Source organism: Pinus tabuliformis, chromosome 6, assembly GCF_031772625.1.
Source record: "Pinus tabuliformis cultivar Carrire ecotype Pingquan chromosome 6, CPIR1, whole genome shotgun sequence".
Classification (NCBI taxonomy): domain Eukaryota; kingdom Viridiplantae; phylum Streptophyta; class Pinopsida; order Pinales; family Pinaceae; genus Pinus; species Pinus tabuliformis.
In genome coordinates, this window is record NC_142292.1 from 661,721,830 (window position 1) to 661,741,587 (window position 19,758).

The 19,758-nt window shown below is 40.1% G+C and overlaps 1 protein-coding gene across 2 annotated transcripts in view; it reads right to left on the reverse strand.

Moving 5' to 3' along the window:
• Window positions 1-229: 229 nt before the first annotated feature.
• Window positions 230-19,758, reverse strand: part of LOC149260346 (rsm22-cox11 tandem fusion protein 2, mitochondrial-like) — a 561,260-nt gene continuing 541,731 nt past the window's right edge. For both annotated transcript variants that reach the window (XM_089420322.1, XM_089420323.1), the window contains exons 12-13: window positions 1,426-1,514; window positions 230-1,329 (exon numbers count right to left, since the gene is read on the reverse strand). In XM_089420322.1, coding sequence (XP_089276448.1) covers window positions 1,001-1,329; window positions 1,426-1,514 — 418 coding nt within the window. In that variant the 3' untranslated portion in view covers window positions 230-1,000. The remainder of the gene's footprint in view (window positions 1,330-1,425; window positions 1,515-19,758) is intronic.

Genomic DNA, 19,758 nt, shown 5'->3' on the forward strand with positions numbered 1-19,758 from the left:
TATGTCCAAATAAATAACGGATTGTTTCAATGAATTTACATTTTGTGATTTTCAGCTAGCAAAGCAAACAGCATAAACATAAATAGGCACCCATGTTTTCACCATGGCTTTGGAGGTTGATGCTAGCGAAAACCATGGCAAGTCTGCACCAATTAGTTAAGCTTGCATTATAAAGTAGTGATGCAAAACAATACTTATCTAAATCCATCTAGATATTTTATTAAACTGAGAATGGACGTAAAAACTATATCCATCAAGTTTCATTATCCCAAATTTAGCGCTGCATCTTGACTTGCAAATCTCAAGTCTGCACCAGCCACTTGCATTAAAAGGTGATGCAAAACAATGGACATACAACCTATATCCATAAAAGTTTTATTGTCTCAAGTTTAGAGCTGCAACTTGACTCATAAATCCTATTCTATTCAAAATGCATTAAAGCCTATGTTTTGAGAAAATGTACCAAGTGCAGAGGACAGACATCTCTCTCTTAATGTAACAGTTCATTGTTATTAGACAGGAATAAAGTTTAGCAGCTTTCTGGAATTCCTAAAGAACTAGAAATTGTCATTGATATATAATATCTGTATACTTTTTAAGATTGAACAGACATTGCTTCCCGGCTTGCATAATCACAAGAGAAACGAAGCTGACTGGCAAGCTGTGTTTTTATCTAAATTATACAAAATTGGTGGGAAGTACAGATTAATGACAGTGTTGCATGTACCTAGGGAAATATGAACATAGCACTGATCATAGCTAATACCATGAGCTTTGACTATTTAAATATTACAGATGAAAGGAAGGTAGAGTTAAGAAACCAGTGGCTCCTGGAAGGCAACCCAAATGACTTAATCTCTGAATCTATTGGTAGCAAGCAGGAATGCAATTGGTAGTCAAGAACCTTCAGATGGGTGATGACAGCACGACCAGCAGATACTCGCAAACTTTTCTCTCATGTGAGAAATTATCCCATAGCATCAATCTCATCCGAATTCCCCTAAAATGGCCACAAATCTCCCCAAAGGGATCTGCGAGCTTGATGGTGAAGAGTGGGATTTTTGCTTTTCCCAATAACTAAACGATCAAGAGAACCTTCTGATCCGTCTCTCTTTGTTGAGTGACAGATATCCATAGTGATACGTTTTCCCCTTCTCACAGGAGAAAAGATAATCCTACCCCAACCACTCCCAAGATCTGCAGTGGGTCGTTCCTCTCCTGCCTCATAGACATCTTCTTCATCGGTAGTGTCGGAAAGATCACTTCCTTCTGGGTTATCTGCTTCAGAAGGTACGTACTCTTCTTCTGGTTCAGACTCAAACTGATCCTCTGTTGCAATTAAATGTTACACAGTTAACATTAATATGAAATATTAAACGAGAAGGCTCCAAGGGAACAAAACAAAGGACTGTAGCTGATGCTGACCATAATCAACGACCAAATCTTCTGGATTCCGCTTTGCATGTTGCTCCTTTAATGTATCGAACTTCATCCCATCAAGTGGCCATGATGACCTATTTATGCAATCAAAACAATCCAATTAGGTTGTATGCTCATTAGTATGCATATATAACTCAACACTAGCTAAGAATTGTGATAGGAAATACTCTTTGGAATTAAAATAGTAACTTGAATGAGATTGCAACAGGATGTGTACAACCAGATGTAAGAAAAGTTCAGAGATATTGAAGGAAAGCATGGAATCCAGAATTATTATGAACTAGTTGTTGATGTATAAAGTCTTATTTTGAATAGAAATGAATATAAAGAAAAATGGTCATGATAAGCTGTCATTTTCTCTTATTTGATAAGACTCGGAAGAAAACAAGCAGTCCATTGGAAGAGAAAATATCTTTTCTTCAATTGAATAAGAACTTCACTTCTGAGACGGTTCAAAAAATGCTCTACCTCTGGGGATTGAGTCAAAACAAGCTAAACAAAACATAAACAAGCAGTGAAATTGAACTGCATTTATCATCTAATTCACTCCATATGAAATTGTTTAAAACTTAAGTCTCTACCATATGTCATGGTCATGGTGATTCCCAATAGTGTGGGAATGGTCCAATAAAACCAATGCATATAAGAGAGAATCCTCCTGGCATTCCTCATGAATAAGCCATTGATGGAGAGAGAATTCCCACCCCAATCCTCTCATTACTTCCTTCAAAATGGTAGCCATGGTCCTAAAATGTGTTTCTGACTATCTGCTAAATCATTAATTTCCATAAGATTTCCTTGTTTTACAAAATGAAAATGGTAAGGTGAGTTCTTGGAGCAGAAGTGGTGCTTTATTACAATGACAAGTATCAGCTGTCAGGAAAATGGCATTATGTGCTTTGTCCTAATTGTCCCTATTGTAGATACTGTCCAAGGTTGTGCATCTTTGGTCCTCATGCATAGAGTGATTCTGGTCCCCTTAGTTTGATGCAAGGGAGAGATTAAATAGCAATTAATTGATGTCCGGGATCTTAAGGTTGCACTTAGGATAATAAATGAAATTAATTCATGTGAGAGAAAATATAAAATTGAGAGACGATAAAATTGGAAAATCAGATGAAAAAGTGAACACCACTGCTCCAGGAAGAAAATCCCTATATTGGCTCAAGAAAGAGGACAGACAACCCAAAATCTACAAAATCCATATATTGGCTCAAGAAAGAGGACAGACAACCCAAAATCTACAAAATCCCTATATTGGCTCAAGAAAGAGGACAGACAACCCAAAATCTACAAAATCCCTATATTGGCTCAAGAAAGAGGACAGACAACCCAAAATCTACTAAATCTACTTTTTGTTCACATTGTGTACATTTTTTTCTAGAAAGAAAATCTTGATATTATATTGAGGAGATATACAGACAAAAGTTCAGGTGGACCTGAAACCTTATAGCTCAAAACAGCTTATAGTTCTAGTAAGCAGCATCTGGAAAAACCATGTGTCAGATAACCATCATATGACATGAACCTATTAACAGAATTTGAGAAGAATATCAAACCCCATGTTCAGCAGATCGGGGTGTACAGAGCAGAGACTGATTGCAGGACAAATTTAGCAGAAAGAGGAGAGTCTTCAAAAATTATCAGATTCTGCCACCTCCAGAGAGACCAGAGGGTGATGGGCAGAATGGGGCGAAGGGAATTTTGGCGCCCCCACCAGTCAAAAGCTGCATCCACAGAGATGAAGCTTAGATGTTGAAAAGAGAAGAAATTTGCAAGGTCATACCAGATTTGTTGGGCAGCCGAGCACTTGAAGAAGAGATGAAAATTTGTTTCCTCGTCCATCTTGCAGAGAGCACATCTGCTGGGGCCGTGCCATGACCGCCGCCTCAAGGAGTCCCAGGTTAAGTTCTTGTTGAAAAGCACCAACCAGGAGAACAAAATAATCTTAAGGGGGCAGCGAAGCTTCCACCAGAAGACTGGAAAGCGTCTATTTGCAGGTGCATTAACAGAGATGAGATCAGAGTATATATCCTTTACAATTGCATGAGGAGCAGAGAAAGGGAGAGACCAGGTCAGATGGTCTGCAACGGTGGAACGCAGAAGGCCACCCCGCTGGAGGGAGGAGGAGAGATCAGACCAAAGGGGGATGAGATCGATTGGGAGGCTAATATCATCCGCATCTCGAAGCACTGGCTGAGAACCATCCCATTCTTTTATGATTTGATTCCATGTAAACAAGCCCGATCTGCGGAGGAAGAAAAGAAGAGGAGGAGGAACCAGCAAGGATCCCCTGTATCCAGCGAAAGAGTCCAGCCCAATGTAAATCTTGCTACCTGTGTGAATTTCCCATTTTAGATTGCTGAGGAAATAATGTTGGACTCTTCGAAAGCTGTACCAGATTGCGGAGCCCCGTTTGATGCCGATTGTATCGAATCTGAACCAGAATTCGATTCCCCTGCCTTTTAGATATTTCTGCCTGACGATGTTGCTCCACAGACTAGTTCCATAAATACCCCTCCACAGGGATTTGCAGATGAGAGCAGCGCCAAAAATTTTAATGTTCAGGATGCCCCAACCATCAGAATTTTTCGGCATAGAGAGAGAGTCCAGCTTTGCAAGGTGGATTTTGTGCCGCTCGGCCTTTGCTCCCCATATGAAGCAGGAAATAATTCTGTTGATTGAATGTATAATGCATGACGGGAGGAGGAAGAGATGTCCCCAGAAGACAGAGAGCTGAGTAAGGACGGATTTGACAAGGACGACCCTGCCTCCCAACGAGAGGGAGCGGAAGCTCCAAATAGCGAGCTTGTTATGGAATCGATCAACAATCCAGCGCCAGTCTGTCGGCTTGTAGGAGTGGCTCTTCAGATAGAATCCAAGATACTTTATGCCCTCTGAAAGCGGCAAATGCTGAATGTCAAAAATCTGGGCAATCCGGGAGATAAGGAGATCATCGGCTCCATTATGGAACAGGGTTGATTTTGCTTTGTTCATGGACAGTCCCGATGCCCTGTGAAGTCGGTCGAGGATGGCTTTGATGCATGTCCAAGAAGCCATGGAGAGCATAGCAAAAATGAGTACGTCGTCGACGAAAAGGCTGTGGGACATCTTGATGTTCTTGCAGATCCGAATCGGTTGAAGTTCTTTCAGGGCCACCGCGCGATTGATGTGGAGGCTCATGGCATCGATTGCAAGAATGAAGAGGAGGGGGGACAGGGGGCAGCCTTGCCGAATGCAACATGAGTTTTGCTGCATTGCATACTTTCAATATATTGTTTGCATATCTTGGCAACTTTTAAGTTGAGATGAAATTTTTAGCAACAAGTAGAGTAATTTTATGAGAAGTGAGAGTCAAGGCACTGCCATCCAGAGAAAGGTTATTGCTGAGTCTCCATTAAAGCTGGAACGACCTCCTGTATGCATGGAATTCTCAAAATTAAAGGGTGCCTTGCAAATTTCAAATACATTTGATAACAAAGGTTTCTTCCGTTGCATCTTGCTCAGTTTCCATTGATATTTTTGGTGTCACGGTATGTGGTAGATGCGAGATCTTTACAAAAGTTATAGCAGCCTATCAGTGTGTTTATGATTCTAGCCAACATGAAATAAGAAACTATGAGACTAGAATCATAAACACATAGAAGTTTTGTATTTTGGCACATAGAAGTTTTGTATTTTGGCATTATTTATCCCTTTTGAGTGACAGACATGAACAATATTGTGGCCACTAGTGTTCCAACTTCCAAATAGTATGATGCCATACATAAATACATGTGGCATCATACCATTTGGAAGTTGGAACACTATATATTATATGTATGTATGCATGGCACCATACCATTTGGAAGTTGAAACAATATATCATAGATTTAGGCATGTACTTGCGTGCCTCTTTGAATACCAACATTTTCCTTTCTTTTTTTTGTCCTTTGCTATGATTTTCATGCCCATGAACCAATGCAAGGGTTTTCTTCATATTTGGACTACAAGCCTGATTTTTGTTTTTAACTTTCTTATGCACCCTCTTATTGCCATTTTTTATTGCAAATAGTGTAATTTAAGTTTGTAAAAATTTGATTTTTTAAATGAGGAGACTGTTATTTTTTGTGTAGTGGGGGTTTAATGCCATTTTTTTCGCTTTTTAGTGTCATAGGATTGAATTTTGAAGTCCATTAAACACTTCCACTACAAATATGCCAAAGCCCTTGGACCCATTTTGGCAGTATGGGGAACTTGATGGTGGGACAAATCGGCAAATACTAAGTTGTAAATTGTGTGGGGCCAAGATGACAAGAGGGGTTTCCTGATTGAAATACCATCTGGCTAGACTCCCCGGACATGATGTTGGGCTTTGTGATAAATCTAGCCTAGAGCTTATGAGAGCTACATATGATGCAATTGAGGCAAAAGACAGAAGGAAAGAAAAGGCAACTGGAAACAAGTTCGAATGTGCAGGTAGATATTTAGGACTATTTGCTTTCCAGATTGAGCCTAAGGTAGTGGGAGGGGTTACACAAATTCACCTACTGATGTTACTACGAGGTCATCATTTTTTGTTCCATGAACCAAACATGCAACACAACCATGATGACAGAGTTATGGGGAGTTGTCTTGTTAATTTATGGTATGTTCTATGTTTAAGAGAAATTTACTTCAATTCTTCTTATTAGCCCAATATCAATTTCCAGTTTGCAATCACATCAACATGATAGTAAAATGCAGATAGAACATAAATGTAAACAACAGAAGACAAGCCAAGACAAGAGACATAAGATGTGGCACCAGCCAAAGACAAACCCTAATGCGGGGAAACCCTTTGATCAATTCTTCTATATTCTTCAATAATTCAGCAGAGAGAAAGAGATAGTACAATATCACAAATCTATGATTTACAACAACAGTAATGAAACCTTTGAACAACAATGACAAGGCTGATCAATCAACTCCAAATGTCCTCAAGACAACCTAGGAGAACTCGACCTCCTACAACAATAAAATAGTAGCCCAAAACAGTCAATGGAAGGAGGTCAAAACAATAGTCAATGCTACAGTAGTACTGCAGTCAACCCTAACCAGTCAACGTTGTCCCACACATGTCCCTCAACAGGTCAATGCAAGTTGTCCAACAATGCGACTAGCCTAGGAGAGGCCGCCCAACCCAAGAACGCAGTCACCTTCCTCTTCACTGGTCAAACGCGTGCATAACATACCCCTGCTGCTCCACAGTCAGCCCTAGGTCAACACTGTCCCAAAACTGGCCTGCGTCCTTCCTTTTCTCCCACGTGAGAGTCTTCCTCCAATGCATACCCAAGAGACTAGGAGAGAGAGGAATGAGATGGTGAGATGAATGAGCTAATGCCTCAAGGTCTCCTCTACTTATATGCCACATTGAGGTTTAGTTGGGGGTGTGCAACACTATTTTACTTGCTGTTGGACCTTGACAAATTGTCAAGAAATACAAATAAATTCATATCTCCATGAATACATGTAGGAATCAGATGATCGTTAGATCAATCCTACACCTCTCAACGAGAGGAATCCAAGAAAAATATCAGCTACCATAAATAAGATCACCCACATGGAGTTTGGCCCTAGTTGCAAATTTTAACACTCCCTCTCAACTAGGGAGAACTCCATCTGCTAATCCATCTGTCTGTTGGTACTATCTCTACCATCAAATGCACTACCCTGCACTACTCGGCTCTACTCTACTCTGTTGAACTATGAAGATGAAGAAATGATCGAGAATGTAACATACCATCCTCTACTGACCCGAAGGCAGTCCCAGATAAAAAGGAGAGTGTCTAATAACACTCTTACTAACCCGAAGCTAGTTCCAAGAGAGAGTGAGTTATATCACTCTTACTGACCCGATGTCAGTTCCAATTGATCCTAGATCAATGTTATCCTAGCATAGGAAGTACGGTAGATACACAATGCATCCATCGATACTACTATGGTCCCTATCCTCATTTCCCTACTCATTGGCTAGATGAGAGGTACTTCCCATGAGTCCCGGATTGCATGGCTAGGATGTCTCGGCAGGAGAAGGATGAACCACTCATCCTGCCTACATGTTGCCACGGGGTATCATAGGGGAAGGCTGAATCATTTACCCTGTACATAGCGCACCACTAGGGGAGGGTGAGTCACCCTATGGTCGCTCGTCGCTCCAAGAAGTACCCCAAGCCCCCGGAGCTCCCAGAGCTCAATATATGCATCATACAGGACCCTCATAAGAGGGTCTCTCAACGACTCCTAGTCATTCTCGGAAAGTCAAGAATTTGACCTTTCCTAGGGGTTTCGTCAGAATGTCGGCGACCTGCTCATCTGTCCCGATATGATGGAGCCTTATTGCTCCTTGTTGTACCATATCCCGAATAAATTGGTACCTGATATCAATGTGCTTGGAGTGATCATGAAATACAGGATTCTCGGACAAATGAATCCCACTCTGGTTCTCACAGAGGATCACCGTAGTATCCAATGTATGTCCAAATAGCTCATTGAAGAGCTTCCTCAACCAAACAACCTCATAGGAGGCCATACTCGCAGCGATGTACTCTGCCTCAGCGGTGCTCAAAGCCACCGACTTTTGCTTCCTGCTCATCCAGGATATCGAGGCAAAACCCAAAGAGAAACAACACCCGGAAGTGCTCTTCCAGTCCACCACACTGCCTGCCCAATTAGTGTCACAATATCCATGTAGCCTCACATATCCGGCAATGTATCTCAACCCATGAGTGATTGTGCCCCGAAGATATCTCAAAAGATTCTTGGCACCGATCCAATGTGAGTGATGAGGCTCAACGTGTTGACTGCAAAACATATATCCGAATGGGAGTTCACCAAGAACATCAATGCTCCTATGAGTTGACGATACTCAGAAGCATTTCCCAAAACAGGTCTGACAACACTACCGCATAACTTCTTGAAGTTAAGCTCCATCGGGATAGTCACGAGCTTGCAATCCACGATACCAAATCTCTCCAATATCTTCATGACGTATTTTCCTTGGGATAGAAAAATTTCTCCTGCCTTTTGCCAGACTTCCAGCCCTAGGAAATAGTGCATTAGTCCTAGGTCCTTCATCTCAAATTCGGAAGCCAACTCCCTCTTACATTTGTAAATGAGAGGGTTTGCACCTGTTAGAAAGAGGTCATCAACATACAACACCAGTATGAGAGGCTTATCATCCTCAACCTTAAAGTAAAGGTTTGGATCGGCTTCACTCCTAGTGAATCCCAACTTCATCAAGTAGTTATCGATCCTCTCATACCAAGCTCGGGGTGCTTGCTTCAGCCCATAGAGAGTTTTCTTCAACCTACATACATGAGATTCCCAATTATGAATCTCAAACTCCTTGGGTTGTTCCACATAAACTTCCTCTTTAATTGAACCATGGAAGAACGCGGTCTTGACATCCATCTGATGTAGGTTCCATCCTAGCGAAGCGGCAAGGGCTATGATCGAGCGGATAGTGGTGTATTGGGCAACATGTGCAAATATATCATCATAGTCCACACCTTCCTTTTGAGAGAAGCCTCGAGCAACAAAGCGAACCTTATACTTTTCGGCACTCCCATCGACTCCATGCTTTATGTTGTAAAGCCACTTTGAGATGACAATTATTTTGTCCTGGGGTTTGGGGACCACATCCCAGACATCATTCTTTATGATGGACTTGTATTCCTCATTCATAGAATGCTTCCATACTTGATGCTTCACGACTTCTTCGAATGATGAAAACTCATTTTGAATGATGGTTCTCATAATAGTCAAGTATCCTTGATACCTGGTCAGCTTCTTACTTTCATGGAAAGTCCCTCTCGGTGCAATATGTCCCTCGGCATTATCAAGTGTCCCCTTAAGCCATGAGGGCCTCTTCTTAGAAGAGGAAGGCTCTTACAGAGGGGGATTAATAGGATCCATAGGTTCTTCCACATCGGGCACCATTTCATCTTCTTTCTCATCCGGCTTCCTGGTGTCAGTTTCTTTATCTTTCCTTAGAATAGGAAGATTGTCAACCTTGCTAAGAGCCATATCTTCGTCAAATGTGACATCATGACTTATCTCGACTTCCCTTTAACCAGCCACATAGATTCTATAGCCCTTAGAAGTTTCGCTATAGCCCACAAAGATTCCCTTCTTTCCAGATGCACCCAATTTGCTTCTTTTCTCTTTCAGCACATGAAAATATACGAGACTTCCAAAAATTCTAAAATGAGAGACATCAGGTTTCTTACCAGTGAACATTTCTTCGGGAGTCTTGGAATCCAATGCTTGATGAGGGCATCGGTTTTGAACATATACGACGGTATTCGTAGCTTCGGCCCATAGAAACTTTGGAAGCCTTTGATCATGGAGCATGGAATGAACAGCTTCCAAAATCGTATGGTTCTTCCTTTCTGCCACACCATTCTGCTCAGGAGTGTATGGTGTTGTGGTCTCCCTCTTAATGCCAACTTCTTTGCAAAAGTCATGGAACTCATTGGATTCATACTCGGTCCCATTATCATTGCTTAAGATCTTGATTCTCTTCTCGGTTTGATTCTCGATCAAGGCTTTGAAGTGACAGAACCAGGAGAACACTTCATCCTTCTTTGTCAAGAAGTATATCCAAGTCTTGCGAGAATAATCATCTATAAAAGTGAGATAATATAGATATCCTCCCAAAAAGTTCATGGTCATCATACCAGATATGTTGGAGTGAGCCAACTGCAAAATGTCGGAGGTCTTCCTACAGCATGGGGGAAATGGTCCCTTTTTGAGCTTTCCTTTGGCATATTTTGGACATACACCTTCATGCTCTACTTTGAACTTGGGCATCCCTGTCACCATTTGTCTTACATCGGGTAGAGCCTTATAATGAAGGTGGGCAAACCTCCAGTGCCATAGTTCAGATTGTAAAGATGTGTCACAAGACATGACTCCCAGAGGACTTCCTCCAACTTGATATAAAGAGTCAACCCGAAACCCAAGAGTGAAAGCATCTTTAAAATTCTTTTTCCACACACGTAACTTGCCATCGATGAAGGCCACCTTGTAGCCTATCTTCCATTGCCGAAATGGACACCAGGTTCTTCTTGAGATTAGGCACATATAAGACTTCTTGCAAATAAATTGTGTTACCCTGATTTAATTAAAGAGTAACATTCCCTACACCCTTTACAGGATAGGTGGAATTGTCTACAAGAATAATCTCCAAGTTTGTCTCCTTCTCTATCAGATTAGAGAGAGCTTCCTTATAACCAATGAAGTGCCTTGAGGCACCACTATCAATAAGCCAATTGCCCAACGAGTTCGAAGGAGAGGTAGTGGAGAGGGTCGATATTAGATAATATTCATTTTGCTTATTGTTAACAACATTTGATTCATACCTCGAGTTCCTTGCTTTCTTGGAGGGTTGACCACTTCCTTAATTTCCTGCATTTCTCTTTCCTTTGCCATTGAAGCTGCCATTCCTTTGATAGTAGTTGGAGTTGCCCCGGGAGTGATTTTGATCATCGTCATGTGATGTGTCCTTTCTATTGGACACTCCCTCACATAGTGGCCAAATTTATTGCAAACGAAGCATCTTCCCTTCCTTCCACATTTTGATCCGGTCTTTCCTTTGAAGTGACCTTTAGACCGAGAATTATTTCTTCTTTTGGCATGAGAGGAGAAAGCAATGGGATTGCCTTTGCTTGAAGGCATTTCTTGCTCCACCATCCTTGTCTCTTCTTGAATGCATCTTGCCATCAATTCCTTAAATCTCGGAATTCGCTCATTGTTGAGAAGAGTGGTTCTAAATACATACCATTTGGATGGGAGCCCTCCAAGGGTAGTGATAGTTAGTTCCCTGTTAGAAATGACTTCTCCAATCGATAGGAGATCATTCTTGATCTCAGTGATCCTTAAGAAGTAGGATTGAATATCCTCATCCTTGCCCTTCTTAATATCTTTCAGCTTATTTTTGAGGGACAAAACTTGATTTGCATCACTAACTTTAAACAAGCTTACTAGTTTATCGTAGATCTCCTTGGAGGTGTTCAACTCAGAGATGTAGGCCACCAGACGCTTGTCAATTGAGTCCCGAATGATCTTCTTTGCTTTGACTTCACCCTTAGGGTACTTGTTCCTTGCAGTAGCCGATGCATTTGATGGAGGCTCTGTAATTCTGCCCCTCACATAGTCCAACACTTCCTGCTCTTCCAATGTCAAATCAAGAGACATCTTCCATCCATGATAGTCAAACTTCTCACGGAGCTTGTCTTCAGTGGGGAAGTGTGTTGAGGAACCCATGATGCCTTTTGACTTTTCCAACTATCTTCAATGATTGCTCTTGCTCTTGCTTGGGCTTTGTCTCCACCTCAACTCTGATACCATGTTAATTTATGGTATGTTCTATGCTTAAGAGCAATTTACTTCAATTCTTCTTATTAGCCCGATATCAATTTCTAGTATGCAATCACATCAACATGATAGTAAAATGCAGATAGAACATAAATGTAAACAATCGAAAACAAGCCAAGATAAGAGACACAAGATGTGCCACCAGCCAGGGACAAACCCCAATGCGGGGAAACCCTTTGATCAATTCTTCTATATTCTTCAATAATTCAGTAGAGAGAGAGAGAGAGAGAGAGATAGTACAATATCACAAATTTGTGATTTACAACAACATTAATGAAAGCTTTGAACAACAATGACAAGGTTGATCAATTAGCTCCAAATGTCCTCAAGGCAACCTAGGAGAAATAGGCCTCCTACAGCAATAAATAGCAGCCCAAAATAGTCAATGGAAGGAGGTCAAAACAACAGTCAATGCTACAACAGTACTGCAGTCAGCCCTAACCAGTCAACGTTGTCCCACACATGTCCTCCAACAGGTCAACGCAGGCTGTCCAGCAATGCGGCTAGCCTAGGAGAGGCTCTCCAACCCAAGAACGCAGTCACCTTCTTCTTCGTTGGTCAAACACATGCATAACATACCCTTACTGCTCCACAATCAGCCCTAGGTCAACGCTGTCCCAAAATTGGCCTACGTCCTTCCTTTTCTCCCACGTGAGTCTTCCTCCTCCTATGCATACCCAAGAGACTAGGAGAGAGAGGAATGAGATGGTGAGATGAGTGAGCTAATGCCTCAAGGTCTCCTCTACTTACATGCCACGTTGAGGTTTAGCTAGGGGTGTGCAACACTATTTTACTTGCTGGCCGACCTTGACAAATTGTCAAGAAATACAAATAAATTCATATCTCCATGAATACATGTCGGAATCGGATGATTGTTAGATCAATCCTACACCTCTCGACGAGAGGAATCCATGAAAAATATCAGCGACCATAAATAAGATGAACCACATGGAGTTTGGCCCTAGTTGCGAATTTTAACATGTCCTTACTAGAGTGACTTACCTCTTAGCATCACAAAAAACAATCCATGTTGGTCGATGATGTGTGATGTTATTCCTGTTGTGGGCCCATGGTACAAAAGTGCTACATATGAGGAGTTGCGGGGGCCACTTCTTCAAGCATAAAAGGACATCAACTGTAGATTGGCGGAGTTAAAGTAGTCATGAGAGGTCTCGGATTCATAGTGATGTTTGATGGTTGGACAGATTGAAGGGTAGGACCCTTGTAAATTTCTTGGTACATTGTCCTAAAGGTATCGTGTTTATTAAATCAGTGGATCCATTAGCACATATAAAAGACGCAACATTGATATGTGAGTTGTTAGATGGGTTCATCCAAGGCATTGGTGTGCAGAATGTGGTGCAAGCCATAACAGATAATGTAGCTAAATATGTGGTTGTTGGTAGGATGCTTATGGACAAGCACCGCTCATTGTTTTGGACTCCATGCGCAACACATTGTATTGATTTGATGCTAGAGGATATGGGGAAACTCTCCTCCATCAAGGAGGTGATTGATATGGATAAGAGCATCCCCAAGTTCATATATAACATGTTTTTGTTCTTAGCCTCATGAGTAGATGCACCGGAAACAGGGAGTTGTTGTGTCCTGCAATCACTCCACCAACTTCATTGCTATTTGACCTTTTCTTCAATGTCAGTTTGAGTTGAAGCAAATGTTTGTTCTAATCAGTTGCATGATTGTAGATACAAAAGGAGGCAGGATGGGAGAGCCATTGCAAAATTGGAGTACACCAACTCCTTTTGGCAAGGAGTAGAAGTGTTCTCAGTTAGTGAACCTATAGTAAAGGTTATGAGATAGGGAGATGGCGATAAGCCTACAATGGCTTATTTGTATGAGGCCATGGATAGGGCCAAAGAGACTATTTGTGCTTATTATGTGGACAATGGTTTCACTAGGTTTAATAGATAGATGATGTTATGGGATGTGATTGATAGTCAGTGGACAAGGATGCTTCATCGACCCATTCATGCAGCAACAGTTTTTCTCAACCCCACACTTTTCCTCAGTTAGACGTATAGCGCTGTGGGGTGTGAGTGCAATTGGAGTTTATTTGAGAAAATACACTCAAAGAAGCACAACAGGTTATAACTTTGAACTTTAATTGAGCAATTACATTATTGTAATCTATGACCCTCAAGTGTCAAGACTTGTTAATTTTTTTATGACACTCATACAGGTTGGAGTTCTCATGCCTTCATGACTTGGTGTATGTCCATTACAATTTTGACTACGAGTGAAGCAAATAGAGAAACCACTAGATGTGGATGTCATTTCCTTAGACAATATTGATGTGTCTAAGTGAAGGGTGGAGTTTGAGGTTTAGATCATGGAGGACTCACGTACATGGTTAGATGAGGAACCATTAGCAGTACAGGGGCAGCAAGAGGAGGACTCAGTGGAGGAGCAGTAGCAACAAGAGGAGTAAGAGGAGGACAAGAATGTGGCAGCACTAACACCATCTTCTACATATATAGAAGACCACAATTCCATACCTAGCAGTCACATTTGACATTAGGTGCAGGGCCAGGGCCTTCTACTACTAGGGGCAGGCCTAGCAAACAACCCATCATCTTTTCCCATAAAAGGGGGAGAGGGCACTGATCTCAGATAGCTAGGTACTAGTTTTGTTTGTTTTTCCATTGTATATATAACTTATGATGATGAAATACATTTATATGTGATGTTATTTTGTATTGGTTCTCCCCATTTGAGACTTTGATTGGACAATTATTAGAGATCAACACGATTTAATATCACCTTTGATATATCATTTTTATTTGACATCCACTACATCATATATATATCAACGGTTTCTTCATATTTATGTGCCAATGTGTTTATATTATGTTGTTGTTTCTTTATATGTTTAAAAATCTAATATATATATATATATATATATATAATGTATTTTTAAAAGTTTGCTGCGGTTTGCTGATTTATACCAATTTTTTCGCCAAGGTTTGCCAAAAATATGTTTTCAAGAGCCTCGCCGATTTATTGCCAATGCCTACTTTTCGACATTGGTATATATATATATAGGTACACATGCGTTTGAGGATGGGGAGGGACTAGTGCAGCACCCTTTGAAGTGAGGAACTCAGGTTCATCAAGGGTGCATTATCTATATACATCTATATGGAAAAAAATATAAAAAAATTTAAAAACAAAAAGCCTTACACATTGTATATTATCATTTTTAGAGAGTACCAACAAAAACATGCACAATTCTTCATTGCAGTTTTGAACAATTATACGAGTATTAGAAAAGCGTTGAACAAACAATTTTATCATTATCATTTGAACATTGAATTTAACATTAATAGGCCTCGTCTCTTGAGCTAGAAATATTTAAACCAAATGGCAAGTACTTATGTCATACTATATTCAGTCCATTTTACCACTTCACTATCTACAGTTCTCCACAAATTTTTAGCAAGAATAGAGAACCAAAATCCATCACTATTGGATAGTTTTTTCCATTCATTGTTGGAAATTTTCTCCTTTCACTATTAAATATGAAAAAGTAAGAGGACGATTATAACATTTTGAGTGCATGAGGGTGTGAGGTAAGTGAAGGAGTAGGGTTTTGGGGGAGGGACCAAACATATCCTTGCAATTTTGGGCTCTCTAAATAAAAAACATTTTTTTTGGAGGACATGACCCTGGAGTAGCCAAAAGTACCCAAAATCACAGTTCAGGTACTTTTTTTGCTTTATCGTCCCTACTTACCTACTAGGAAGAACCGAGATCTTTAGTGAAGAACACTTCTTTTGGGTTCATTACAAGAGATCCCCAGTCTTGAATTCAATATAGGAGAGAGGAACTTGGGATGAGTTCAAGCATCCTTGCCTTGGGTGTGGGTGTCCGTTCAATTTAGCTTGAATGTTAGGACAAAGGAGTTCTTCCATATGCATCCATAGATCCCTTCTCCAAATCAATATACTATTGCCTTAAACATCATTGCAACAAACTGTTAATGTTGCAAGTTCTTCAATTAATAAAGACAAACCATCCAAGACATGGAGAAATATCACTCCTTATGACAAAAAATGAAAATATGTTTCTTCTCCCTATAATCAACTTAAACATTAGCAAGCTCATTTACTAGGAAGAAAAATACATTTAGAGACCAATATGTAAAAAGATGAGGGAAATAGGTATGCAAAAGTCACCTTGTTTAGAATAAAAGAAGGAAAATAGTACCAACTTCTTCCAATAAAATTTGCACTAGGATGGTGGAAGCCTTAGTTGAAGAAAAATTATGCTACAAAGAGAAATTATGCTACAAAAATGAAGGAAGATAGTGTTGGGCTTGAAAGATAGTTAAACCCAACAGAAGAGAAAAGCGAAAAACCCTAGTTTTGCATCCATTAGGAAAATGCAACTAGTGAAAAATATCATGATCAACTGCTGAAAAATTCAGATATGGAAACACTAGTTTCAGATCCCCTCGGGCAATGCCACTAGCAATAAATCTCTACTTTCATTGACGAAAAAGATCAACTATGAAAACCCTAGTTCTATAGTGCTTGGGCAAATGCCACCAGACCAAAAACTGTAGATTAACTACTGAAAAACTCATATCTAGAAACCCTAGATCCATAGCCTTTAGGGTGATGCTAGTAGCCCAAATTTTTTGAATCAATGACTAAAAAAATTGAATCTAGAAACACCGGTTCCATAAGCCTTAGCACAATGCCACTAGCCAAAAACCTCCATATCCACTAAACATAACAATAAATGAGACGATATGAAAGAGATGGTATCCACAATCATCAACTCCAAATTGCTCAAATGAATTGTGTAAGAGAAATGGAGGGTTGGGACCTCTTTAGATAGCATGGGGGGTGGGGGGACCAGGGTCAGGTTTAATGTTTTATTTTTATTTTTTATTAAATTAAGTTCAAGTGGCCCCCATTGCTAGTTTTACGATTTAGTATGGAACTAGCCAATTCTGACATTTATAACAAGTTTTGGTATGGAACCAATATTTCTTGGTTTGGAACCTTCAATTGGATTGGTATGTTAGTTTTTGTAGCATAGACATGTGTTCACATTAGAGAAACTCTCAGGTCTAAAATGGGCCTCTTAAGGAATATTATAAAATAATTGTGGAAATAATTAAATAATATTATATTACATCATCAAATTTTAGAGGGAAAAAAGAAAAAGTTGTTTTTTCAACTTATCTCCCTACGATTTTACTCAAATTTCGAGCAGGAGCACTTGTTGGATGCAAAATTTAATTCCTCATCCAAGAAATACCTATGTTGCATACTTTCGATGGACCTTGCTACATGAAAAGTGAGAAATACATTAAAAAATGTGATTGCAATCACGTTTTTAATGTAGTAGGGTCTACTGAAATTATGCCACATGGGTACTCCTTGTATGAGGAATTAAATCTTACATCCAACAAGTGATCCCACTCGAAAATCGAGTAAAACCGTAGGGAGATAAGTTGAAAAAGTAGTTTTCTTTTCATTTTTTAATCTTTTTACTTTTTTAGTGCAAAAATGGTGAATCATCCCCCATGGTTGACATCATCATCTTGAATCCTATTCATTCTTATAAAGTTGATTTTGGCTGTACATTTTTGTTTTGAGGCCCAATTTAGACCTCAGAATTTCTATAATGATCTCAAATGGTGTCTATGAGGCTAGGAGCACAAGAGGATTAATTATCTTTGTTAAATTTAGGTATGTTCTATGTTAGAGCAATTTATTTAAATTTTCACAGTTAGCTTGATATCTTTTCTAGATTAGCAATCACATCAGCATTAAAGTAAACTGCAGATAGAACATAAACATAAATCGCAGAAGACAAGCCAAGACAAGAGGACACACGATGTGGCGCTAGCCAGGGACAAACCCCACAATGTGGGGAAACCCTTGATCAATTCTTCTTTTATGTTCTTCATAGTTCAGCAGAGAAAGTGAGAGAGATAGTACATTTACAATAGAAGTCCATACTTGACTTTTGATATCGCATGAGATCAGTTGAAGACATATTGCTTCAACTGATTCTCTAAGGTGACTCCTTCACCTATCTTAGTGCTGCATCTCATCCATTTGCTGCACCTTACCGTGTAGCACCATCATGCTGCATCCTCTGTCACAGGGTTCGGCGAACCTGAAGCTTCAGGTTCGAAATTCGCCGAACCCGTAAATTTTTTTTTAGGTTCGTTCAAGTTCGGCGAATTTGAATTCTTATTCAATATCAGTCTTGGAAAAATTTAAAAGAACTGAGACGCGAATTGGTAAGAAACAAAGATATCACGATGGCCCGCCCTCCCCAAGTATTTGGCCAGTCTTATTCAACGTCACTGTCGGTAAACAAATAGTTGCAAAGATGAGATATGGTAACTTGGTAAGAAAGAAATATCGTGATGGCGCGGACCCCCAAGAATTGACTGCAGCGCGGAGAATGATGGTGCGTAAGGATAGCATCGATATCAACCAAGACATAGTCGGTCCCTGTTTTAAATAAATATATGTATGTGGAAAATACTGAAAGCAAGATAAGATTCATTTGTATTGACTGAGAAAATGGGAAAGTGTCGGACAATGGGTCCGCTCTGTTTTATTTACCGAATAAAGTAGCGGTGACGGTTGTGCGTCGTCCGGCAAGATAAGATTCATTCGTATTGACGGAAAAAATGGGAAACAGTCGCACAATGGGTCAGCTTTGTAAGTAGCGGTGACGATTGTGCGTAGTCCCGACTGTTAGCTTTTTGCTGTATATATATACGGCTGTTAGCTTTTTGATATATATATATATATTTTCTGGATTTTTTTTAAATTTGTTTGTCTTTTAATTTTGTATGTTTATTAATAAGAATTTGTTTTATGGATTGATTTTGAATTTTCTATTATTTTGTCATATTTAGATATATAAATATAAATATATATATATTGAAAAATATGTATAGTCGAACCTAATGCCGAACCTCATTCGAACCTGATCGAAAAATTCGAATTCGAATCGAACTTAATCATTGTCGAACTCGAACTCGAACTCGAACCGTGTGACATTGGCTGCATCATGCTGTCTCATTCATCATTGCGCTGCCCTATGCCCATGATGCTGCATCTTTCATCATCATGATCTAAGATTGTTCATCCTTTGTTGTTCATTGTGATAGGGTTGCTACATATATGCCATTCTATCACTGTTGTTCATTGTGATAGGGTTGCTACAGGTATGCCATTCTATCACTGTTGTTCATCATTATGCCTCCTAGTTACGACTGTACCTCAGAGACATCTTTATGCTCAGATTGTTTATTAGGTGGCCTTGCTGCTCTCTATCTCCCTTGAATGCTGGTCCTTGTACCTGAGTTCAGTTCACTTCTTGACTGCGGCTACCATACTCGGAATTTCAGAGAGGAAGTTGTGTGTTACATGTCCCCTTTGACTGCGTTTTACATGTCTCCTTTGACTGTGTTTGAGTGTCACCATTGACTGCGTATGAGTCTTCATAACTGCGTAGGAATATCTCTATGCCCTGCATATAATGTATAAAGGTTATGAGTCTTCATGACTGCGTAGGAATATCTTCATCATGAACAACGTATAAGTCTTCCTGATCTGCGTATGTGTCTCCATTATGAACAACATATAAGTCTCCATCATGAACAACGTATAAGTCTCCCTGATCTTCGAATTCTTTAGGCAGCGTATTAGGGCTCCTCCATGACTGCATGTAAGGGCCTCTTGTACAACAGAGAAGGGACTCCACAATAGTGGATAGATTAGGTCTGTTTAGTTCTCCTTTGTGTAGCGTATAGAAGCCTTCTTTGTCTGCGGATATAGGGCTATAAATAGGACTTGTGGTAAGGCTCCTTCTATGCCTCTTTTGTGACTGCAGTTAGGGCTTCACCTTTAGGCCAGCGTA